Here is an 11,157-nt window from a genome sequence, read left to right on the forward strand (position 1 = left end):
AGATATCCTTCCCATGATACCAACATGGCAATTATTACTTTAATGTGCCACTGTCATATTGCTCTTAAAAGTGTCAGAGGTGGAGAAAAAATGTTGAGAACAATTTTGCTAGATGGTGATTATAAATATTGGGTAGAATGGTCTTCAGGGACACATAACAACCATTGAAGAGCCGTATCTTTCATTAGTCTCAAAATTAGACTCAAAATATTTGTTTTAGAAATTTCCTCCAGCCATCTTGAAACTATTTTTGAAGATACTTTATAGTTTTTTTCCTCACAGCTATTGGTGATGTGATCATTGCTCTGTCTTAACACAAAAGATGCCTTTTAGGATGAAAGCTATTATTTCTATATTTGTATATATACTCTAATAAATACTTCTGCTAACAAATACATATATTTAATAGGAAGGATGGTTTTCTGGGTAGATTTGGGATTTGGTAGGAGATGGAAATGACTCTTGTGAATTCCATTAATTGCCTTAATATGTGTGAATAGCTAACCTTATAGGCAAGCCTGTAACTCAGTATTAATTAATGTATCCTCTAATTATACTTTACTTTCATAGGCCAAAAGGGTGATGGAGGATTACCTGGAATTCCAGGAAATCCTGGCCTTCCAGGTCCAAAGGGCGAACCAGGCTTTCACGGTTTCCCTGGTGTGCAGGGTCCTCCAGGCCCTCCTGGTTCTCCGGGTCCAGCTCTGGAAGGACCTAAAGGCAACCCCGGGCCCCAAGGTCCTCCTGGGAGACCAGGTATGTCCATGAGTGGTAGGGGAATGGTCTATTTATTAGTCCATGTATTTCATTTTGCTGGCAGGTTATTCAGTCTTCAAGACTTTAGAATTTTTCCGGTGCGTTGTAGGATGTTAAAAAAAAGACTAAAATTTGTAATATAATAACTTCTTACAAGTAAATAGCTTGGTTCATGACTAACTCCATCTATTTCCATGGTTCTAATAATTTGCTTTAGTAATGCATTTTATCATTTATATAGAGGAAGTAAAACAACTTGGAGGAATAAAGGAAATGGTGGTTTTATTAGTCTTGTTACTAAAAGGTAAAACTATACTGTTAACCTGTCAGCAAAATGCCATCTGCATTTTTAAATGTGAGCTTCTCAGCATGTCATCACAGAAATCATTTTAGTGATCACCCAATAGATGCTTGTGGTCCATACCAAAAGTATTGCTATGGTTCTGTCATATGATCAGCAAATCTCACCAGGCACAATTAAAAAAAAATTATCTTCCGTAGGAACTAGGCAATCAAATTTATCTCCAACATCACAGCATGATCAAATTGAATAGTGATCTCTTCATACCAACCTCATGTCTGTACCTCATTTGTCTTGTGTTCACTGCTCAGTTTTGCATCCAATGTTCACCTTTTCATTTTGTATCTGTGCTGTGTCATTTCATTTTACTAATTTTGGAAATGCTCGTTTTCATCCTTTATTAATGTCGCTGAGCCTAGTCACTGGTGATGGGTTATGAACAGATTTTGAGACTTGATATTCAAATTTTATATTTCTGGCCACTGAAAACTAGGAAGTAAATGTCCTTTTATTCTTTGAAAGTCTCTGACATTATATAAGTGCATTTCAAAATGAAAAGTTTATTTATATTACAGTAAAATGTAAAGTGATTGGAGTTCATTTTAATAAGATGTTCAAAACACATAAATTAAATGGGATAACATACTGTGTTCAGAGGATCATTTTCAAAACCAAATTTTATCTGATCTGATATAATCTGATGGAAAGTATTATTTAAGATATTATGTTTGTATACTATTGAAGAAAACCAGTGAAAATCTCCTCAGCCATGTTAACTCTCTTGCATGTAATGTAAAGAACTGAAGCAAGTATCTTGCTTGGTTTTGCATACAGTAATTAAAATAAACCAAACTATTATCTTTTTTATATTTTAATCTTCACTGTGGTTATTCATTTTTACTAGTAATGAATGAATAATGAGCTCACTGTTGAACATTACTTTGAAATTTGTCAGTATGAAGCCATTAGTCACAAAGATGCCTTACAAATTACATTCTTAAACAAATAGTAACAAAAGTACTTAGAAAAATGCATACCTGATGAGTGTTTGTGACTTCTCAATCTAATTATAAATTAAAACTGAGTTGTAAACCCCGTTGCTCTTAGAATTGATTGTTCTTAGTCTGAGCTCATAGTAATGATTATGATAGCAATGACTTTTGGCCTTTGAAAATATGCCACAGTGTGCTGTTTTCATTTCAGTTTTGTCAGTAAGTGGTGATAATTTGGTTTATATACAGATGCATGGATTTGAACTTTCAGAGTATTCTTTTATTGAAATAAATTTTAACTTGAAAGTATTTAGTGTAATGCTTTTTAGTTTCTTGATATTTCTAACAGTTTTGATATTTTTCCTTTTGTTAATGATGACATTGGGCCTTGGTGAACTTTGATCCCTATCCAGGTCCTACAGGTTAGCTCCTTAACTCCAAAGTAGTAACTGCATGAAGTTTGAAACTATATATATATATATACCTGTACCTCATGTTTTCAAGTGTTTGAATGTATTTTAAGAGCATATGTGCCAATTCAATTCTTACATAGTGGCTTATCTCTTTAAGTTTTCAGGAACTTGTAGAACCCAGTGTTTCTCTCTATTGGAAAGACCCAATATTACCTAACTAGGAAAACTAATTTAACATTTTAAAATTCATATATTTGTGTCATTTTCCGTTGAAAATCTGTAGTACCCAAAACGGCCTTATATATTTTACCTTTCTTTGGAGTCTGTTTCTTATGTTTAATTTATATCTGTTAATGCAAACGAATTGAACTATCCTTCAAAAGGACATTCTTTTTTTAAACAATAATATGTATTATCAGATCCTGAAACTATGTAATTCTTAACTTGCCATATCTTTTGCACGTTTTCAAACTATCCCACCTTCACATTTTGGGTTGTTACAAAGTTCTCAATTCTACTGCTGTTAAAAATGGGCTAATAGGGCCAGGCACCATGGCTCATGCCTGTAATCCCAGCACTTTGGGAGGCCAAGGCGGGCAGATCACCTGAGATCGGGAGTTCAAGACCAGCCTGACCAATATAGTGAAACTCCATCTCTACTAAAAATATAAAAATTAGCCAGGCGTGTTGGCATGCACCTGTAGTCCCAGCTACTAGGGAGGCTGAGAAAGGAGAATGGCTTGAACCTTGGAGCTGGAGGTTGCAGTGAGCTGAGATCGCACCACTGCACTCCAGCCTGGGCGAGACTCCATCTAAAAGAAAAAAAGAAAAAATGGGACTAATAGGCACAGAGAAAAAAAAAAATCAGTGCAGGCTGGGCACAGTGGCTCACGCCTGCAATCCCAGCACTTTGGGAAGCCGAGATGGGCAGATCACGGGGTCAGGAAATCGAGACCATCCTGGCTAACACGGTAAAACCCCGTCTCTACTAAAAGTACAAAAAAAAAAATTAGCTGGGCGTGGTGGTGGGCACCTGTAGTCCCAGCTACTCGGGAGGCTGAGGCAGGAGAATGACGTGAACCTGGGAGGTGGAGCTTGCATTGAGCCAAGATTGCGCCACTGCACACCAGCCTGGGTGACAGAGCGAGACTCTGTCTCAAAAAAAAAAAAAAAAAAAAAAATCAATGCAACCAGCACAGATTACAAGGTTCTTAATCTTATTTTCATTATACATATGTAAACAGTACACACCAAAGAGCAACTACCAAGAGCTACCCAATGGAAAATTGCTGATTCCTGGTGAAAGATGTTTGTTTACCTAATTAGCAGTAAAACGAGCCACAAATATTTGAATGTATTTATTGTTATTCAAAATAAATAGTCCTTTTCAAATGTGTAAGAAAGAATTAAAAGAGATAATAGTATACCCCATGATGTCTGGCTATTGAGAATGGCAGGACATTTTTTCATCTTATACAATTAAAATACATAATTTTTCAAGATTGTTTTTAGGAAACCATTTGTTTCTACCTGAATTGATTCTCTAGTTTCTTACTCCACTGCAAACTCATTATTTCATAGAACCATAGAATGTCAGATCTAGAAGGGACCTAAGTTTTACCTATGTCAAGGAGAAATTATCCACAAGTCAGATTTTATTCAGGACTATTGCAGTAGAGTAGAAACTATTGCAGTAGGAGAGAGACTGAGCTCAACTTCAAATACAACAAAGAAAAGTGATTATTTATAGCCAAGGAGCAAAGTGAGAGGGCCAGTAATAGAAAATTACTAAGAGGAGGCATCAAGGGTAGAGAGGAGTGAGTTCTTGTTAAACTGGCTCAACAGGATTTTTGCCAGAAACAGGCCAAGGATTTAGACATCAAAGGTGGGAGATGAGGAACTTGATCAGATATCAAGGGTGAAGGGACTGTCTCTAAACCGATTTAGCAGTATTATTGATGTAACTGGATTTGGAAGGCCAAAAAGTAGGCCCAAGGATGAGGCCTAATTGAGAGGAGGGCTCAGAGGAACCTGTCTAAAGTTTGGTCAAGGGGTCTTTGTCACATAGGAAAAAATTGAGGCTTAAGAGGTTAAGAAACTTGCTCAAGGTAATACTGTTAGTTACTGGCATAACTGGAACTCTGACTTACGGCTCCTCAGTGATCAATTAGGTGTCTGTTCTACAGGGAGCAGACTGTTCACTGCATCCACTTTCTTGTTTTCTGTTACCTCAAAAGCTCCATCAGCATCTCCATCAACCAGATTGCTTCTTGTGTTCTTCTTAAATTATATCATCGAAAAGAGTAAGACAGTGCATTCCATTTAACTGTCACTAAGATAAAGTGAACACTAGGGGGGTACTTTGAAGTAATGTTGAGTCCCATCTTATCTGACCTACATAGAATTTTGCTGCTTTGATTACTGCTAAACTGTACTGTTAGCTAGGAGATTTCTTTCTTCTGAATTACTATAATATATTCAAAAAAGAAAAAGAATAGTAGCCACATTCCTTTAAAAGAAATTTAACAATTTCTTATTTACCAAATGTGCTCTAAATTGCATAGTTGTTGGAAGTTGGTCTCTGTGATGTTTTCTGCTTTGCAGTAGTTGAAGACTACAACCTGAAGTAGAAACTGAATTTAAAATATACCAATCAAGTCATCAATATGCCTTTAGTAATTACTACTTATGGACAATATTTTAGGTTTTTGTTTTGTTTCCTTTTTCAGTTTAACTTTGTTAAATAGTTGAAAAATAATGGATTGTGAGCCTCATACAAAAAAAAATTGACTTGGCATATAGCTCATTAAAATGTTACCTTTTAAAATAGAGTCTTAAAAGTTTTGCTATGATATGATCCAAAGTTTTCCATGCTAATTACTCAGGCTGAAATGTCATATTTCAATGAAATATTTTTCTGAGAATTCTTGTTATTGGTCCCTCTGTATCAAACACACATATAAAATGTCTTTACTGAAACCCTGAATTGTCTTAGGTGGGAATTCTAATTTATTTATCTAATTTTGTGGCCAGACTCTGCTCTAAGTATTGTCTTAATTTGCTGTCTGTGATTTCGAAACAATTTAAACAAACAGAAGCCAATATTTAGCTTTCTGAACTTCAAAGCATCAAATGCTTTGAAAGTTTCATTAGGAGATGATGATAATGTTTTCTATTTATATGGCATGCCACAATTTACATCATATAATGTACTTTTATTGTAAGCATCTTAAGGACAGAGTTGAGTCTTGCTCATCTTTGTGTTTCCTGTAGCACCTTGCACATGGCAGACATTAGGCCAGTATTTTAAAACTTGAATCTGATCTTTAAAACATTCCTGTGAGGGAGGTTAGGGCAGATAACACTATTCCCATTATACGGGTAAAAAACCATGCTCAGAAAGATTGAATTGCCCAAAGTCATATAGTTATTAAGTAGCAGAGTCAAAAATAGATCCTAGGTCTTCTAATTCCTAGGATTCATTGCTCTAGCATGATTTATTCCCTCTGCTAACATTCAGTGCTTATAAATCATAGCAAGACTTGTAAGAAAAGAAAATTGTGTTTATAGTCAATTAACACTAACCAAGGGGTGCTCTATTTGTAGGCTTTTAATCTTTTTATTTAATGATCCTTCTTTTAATAGTGAATAGCCTGTCTTAATATGTGCATTGCATAATAATAGAATAAATATGATATTTTCTGTGGTTTGGGGTGGGATATTGCATGCCAAAACATTTTCAAGTACCCTTTCACTGATAGTCTTCATATCTTGGAAAAGTTGAATCTTTACTTTTGTGTTCAATGGTGTACAAATATATATTGGCTTTTTCTCTTTAAGTAACTTATTGCAAGTACTATAATAATAATATAATAGTAATAATAGGCCAGGCATGGTGGCTCATGCCTGTAATCCCAGCACTTTGGGAGGCCAAGGTGGTTGGATCACCTGAGGTCAGGAATTCAAGATCAGCCTAGCCAATATGGTGAGACCCCGTTTCTACTAAAAATACGAAAATTAGCTGGGCGTGGTGGTGGGTACCTGTAATCCCAACTACTCGGGTGACTGACCCAGGAGAATCCCTAGAACCCAGAAGGTGGAGGTTGCAATAAGCTGAGATCATGCCATTGCACTCCAGCCTGGGTGACAGAGTGAGACTCCTTCCAAATAATAACGATAATAATAATTGAATAAATAGTAATAAGAAAGCCTCCTGATTAATTATGAAAAAAATCAGAATGTGGCTTCATGAAATGCTTTTCAAATACAAACAAAAGTACAGTTGGTGATGGCCATTGTATATTTGTGTTTTGATTTTTCTATTCACCCATGATCTTTAGATTTATTGCCAATGAGGCCTTTAAAGTCAACTGTATCTTCTTGAAGCAGTCTGAGCATATCAAGAAATTGACACCTGGTGTTTTTATTAAAAGATAACACAAGCCAAGATAAACTTCAGCATTAATCCAAAATTACCCCTTTGCTAAAGGAATTTGAAGGCTGTTGGTGAAATGGTACTACCTAGCCAACGTTAATGTTTTGAGAAGCTAATTTTTGGAAAGCCACAGTAGCAGTGTTAACATGATATCTTCAGTAGAGTTTTCTGTTTTCTGGATTAACAAAGAACAGCAGCTTATCCTTTAGAATAAGCTCTATTTGAAAAAGTTTGGCTCTCTATAATTCTGTATGGTTCTGTTTGCATACTGATTATGCTGTAAGTATAAGAAATGCTGGCAAAGAACGTTATTGTTTTAACTTGTACTATAATGTGAACCACTTCTAACTCATAATCTTATTTTGTACTGTGTGATGTCTGATACTGCTAACATCGATCTTTGGGCTTTGGTGAACTCTGATCTTCCCAGGTTTTCAAGGTTAGACTCTTCACTGGTCAATTCTTTTTTTTTAATGCTTTGTGTGTGTGATAAGAGAAATGCAATTTTTTGCTATAATTCAGAAGTCATTGAAGAGTGCTGTTATCTTCAAGCTGGGGTTTTAACATTTTGATGAAGGTAATGTGACTTGATTATAATTAAGTTTCAAATGACGTTAGGGTCTTTGTGTTTGCAATTGTTTATAATAAGTAATCAATGCATAAAGACATGTTGAATTTTAAATGGAAATACACTTATTTTTACCTTCAAGACTGCATTAAAATATTTAGGCAAGCATATGACCCATTTGTAATCTCTGAATATTGATTTTATTTTCTCAAAATTTTGTTTTCTCAGATTGCTCTGATCTATGTATTTATGGCTATTTTCAGTGATGGCAGAGATATACTATTGAATACAGTTAAAAATAAAACTTATATGTTCTTTATGTAATTAATAACTCATAATTTGAAGGACTCTAAACATCAGGTCTGAATTAACATGCAAATTTCCCATTTTTTTTTAATTTCAAAAAGAACAGTGCCTTAGGTTATTTCAGATGATACAGTGTTCTGATAACCTTTAAAATGGAGTAGAGAGTCATAAAAGGTTTCTTTTTTTCCCATCTTACTTTGTTATTGTTATTAGGTTGATTCACAGTTTATTTATTTTTCATAATTTTCTGATTTGCTACTTAATTTCTAGTGCAAATCATACATTATGGATTAAATTAACAAGTTTACTTAGAACACTGAAGTTACATTTTTTTTTTCAAATGTACAGTGTACTAAACCTTTTCGTTATGATTGAGAAGGGAATTTCTGTGTTGTCTGGTTGCCAGGCTGGGGTGACTATATGAGTTAAATTGTTTGACGATAAAACAGTTGTTGTACTATTGTAAATCTCCTTCCTCTTTCTCATGTGCCAGATAGAGTCATGTTATATTATAAAATTACATAGAAATACCTGAAAGATTAAAAAGATGCTCATATTTTAAGATATGTTTTTATCTTCAATTTTACTAATAAAGAAAATAATAATAATAATTTTAAAAAGCCCTTCCACAGTTTGTGCCCGGCACTGTGCTAAGTAATTTTTACATGATATCTCATTTAATCCTTGGAACAACCTGCTAAAGTAGGTGCTATTCTTAATTCCGTTTTATAGAAGAAAAAATTGAAGCCAAGGAGATTAATAATCTTACTGAAGTCAAACAGCTAATAATGAATGGAGCTGGATTTGTAACCCAGCATTCTAGCTCCAAAGTCTAGTGTTCTTAATCATGGTGTCATTCTGCTTTGTTAGTATTTTGCCATTGATTCTGAATCTTAAGAGTATTGGAAAGGAAACTAAAGTCTGATTTTTATTTTGGATTAAAAAGACAACCTTTTGTCCATATGTAAGAATGAACTCTATTCTAAATTCATAACAAGTGTCTATTATAGTTCCTTAAAAAATAATCCCTACATATCTTCATTTTTTGTTGAAATCAATAAAATTGAAAATGACCAGAGGAGAGAAGGTGTAAATGCTAACTATTGGCTGTTCATTATTTAGGGTTTTGTCATTATTTTCTTAAGGCAGAATTACTTAGTCTCAGCCTCAGCCACTAAACACTCTGCAAGCAAGTAGCACCTATTTGCCACCTGATGACAAAAGACTTGGCCAATGATAAGATCTCCCTGGTTGCTTAATGGACCTGTTATCTTTATTCAGAAAAACAAATTAAAAACATAGCATAAGTAAAAATGCTAAGCAAAATCCTGTTTTAAATTATTCTGTTTATTCACAAGATTCATACAGAATTCTTTATTTTTCTTGAAAAATATTTAAAATGTAAAGAATATGAAAACATTTTAAAAACGAATTTTAAGGTACTTTATTGATTCAATAAATTTCTAACATTTAAAAAAGTTCCTATGTATCAAGCATATCACTAAAATGAAATTAGTTTGCTTAAATTACTATCTGCATTGCACAGTAATAAAAGCTGAATAAATGTTAACTACTTACAAATAAAGCGATTTGATTTTAATCACAATGAAACAAAATGGCTTGAATTTCTGATTGCCCTACAGCAGTGATGCTTAAAGTATGGTCCCTGAACTAGCAGCTTTAGCTTCCACAAAGTCCTTGTTAGAATGCAAATTATTGGGTCTCTCCTAAGTCTCTTTTTTCTAAATTATTTATTCTTAAGGCTGGTCAAGTGCAGTAACAGGAAGGGAGGAAAGAGTTGAACAAGGAGTTCAATCTGTAACTGAACGATCAACTGAGATAACTCACTACCTTCAGACCAGTCTCCTCCGTCTTACTGAATCCAAAACTCTTGGGGTGGGCCCAGGAATCTGTTTTAACAAACTGTCTATTTGATTCTGATGCATGCTCCAATTTGAGAAAGTGCCCTACAGTTTCTGTTTAATTTTACTTTAAGTCAAACTCTTTGTTAAGGATTACAGAACCACATATGGTTAAGTCATGAGTCTTTTTCTTTAGATGTTATTTTATTGAATTTAATATATTATAAAATGTAAACTAAAAGAGTCTGCAAGTCAGTATTAATAACAAAAAGAATCCAGTCCAATTTATATTAGAAAGGGAATCAGCATAGGTCTATATATTTTAATGTTGTCTGGGTTTTATTCTGCAAACTAATAGGAAGATGACTGATATTTTAAAAGCCTGACTTTTATGCTACTCTTATGCTATACTGAAATGTGGTCATTTGCTTTGGATTATTAAGGTCTACCAGGTCCGGAAGGTCCCCCGGGTCTCCCTGGAAATGGAGGTATTAAAGGAGAGAAGGGAAACCCAGGCCAACCTGGGCTACCTGGCTTGCCTGGTTTGAAAGGAGATCAAGGACCACCAGGACTCCAGGTAGGAAATGGGAGTAGATATGTGATGAGAAAAGAATGTGGGTGTTTGTATTCAAAATGTGAATTCTAAGCTGCATCATTTTAATTAACACTTACTAGACAAGGTTCTATGCGTGGCTCACTGGTGAATTAAAAAGACAGTAGAAGGCAAGTTTCCTATAGTCTCCTAAAGGGACTTTGCTGTATTATAGTCAGAGTTCCTGAAAAGATACTTTACCTGGAGTCTTTTTTATGCATATTTGGATTTGAGTAGCCTTCATTTTATGGTAAATAGAGGAATCTTTTAGGCTTTGAAATTAGATAAAGTTAGGGTCAAATGTCAGCTCCCCTGCACAATTCTGCTTTGTATCTCTGAGGAAAACAGACACTGGGTTTCCGTCTTCACCTATAAAAAGAGAATAATAGCACATCCACTCATGTGCTTTCTATGTTGGTTTGAGTGACTCAGAGAAGAGAGTCACATTCCTCTTTATGGGTTCTCAAAACTGCCTCCATTTGGTCAAGATGATTGCTGGTGGATTTGGCAGTCAACAAAATCTGGACTGTCTTTTAATTCTGAAGACTGCTTTATGGCAGAAAAAAGTATTTAAAGTAGTGGTCCTTAAAGCTTTTCGAAGTCTAATCTTTTTCCCCATGCCATCACTATTCTTCCAGCTACCTAGACTTAAAAATTTACTTCTGTTTACTCATTCTCTACTCACTCCCTATAAATATGCATATTTCCAGAAACAATTAAGAATAAGTTTCACCTGCTATACCCCTTTACTACTAAATATTTTAATGCAGATTTCTTAAGATTAAAAATATTCTCATGTGTTATTATAAGATGACAATGAAAAGCTATGGGATTGTTTATATATATATATATATATATATATATACCTGTACCTCATGTTTTCAAGTGTTTGAATGTATTTTAAGAGCATATGTGCCAATTCAATTCTTACA

At 34.5% G+C, this 11,157-nt stretch overlaps 1 protein-coding gene across 2 annotated transcripts in view; it reads left to right on the forward strand.

The window, feature by feature from the left end:
* COL4A5 (collagen, type IV, alpha 5) overlaps positions 1-11,157 on the forward strand; it is a 304,873-nt gene that overhangs the window by 255,549 nt on the left and 38,167 nt on the right. Inside the window, exons 41-44 of one of the 2 annotated variants that reach the window (XM_011951663.1) lie at positions 571-756; positions 2,463-2,471; positions 7,328-7,336; positions 10,077-10,210. In XM_011951663.1, the coding sequence (XP_011807053.1) occupies positions 571-756; positions 2,463-2,471; positions 7,328-7,336; positions 10,077-10,210 (338 nt within the window). The remainder of the gene's footprint in view (positions 1-570; positions 757-2,462; positions 2,472-7,327; positions 7,337-10,076; positions 10,211-11,157) is intronic. The other variant, XM_011951664.1, reaches the window with a different exon arrangement.

The sequence above is a fragment of the Colobus angolensis genome, unplaced genomic scaffold (assembly GCF_000951035.1).
Source record: "Colobus angolensis palliatus isolate OR3802 unplaced genomic scaffold, Cang.pa_1.0 Scaffold324, whole genome shotgun sequence".
In the NCBI taxonomy this organism is placed as follows: domain Eukaryota; kingdom Metazoa; phylum Chordata; class Mammalia; order Primates; family Cercopithecidae; genus Colobus; species Colobus angolensis.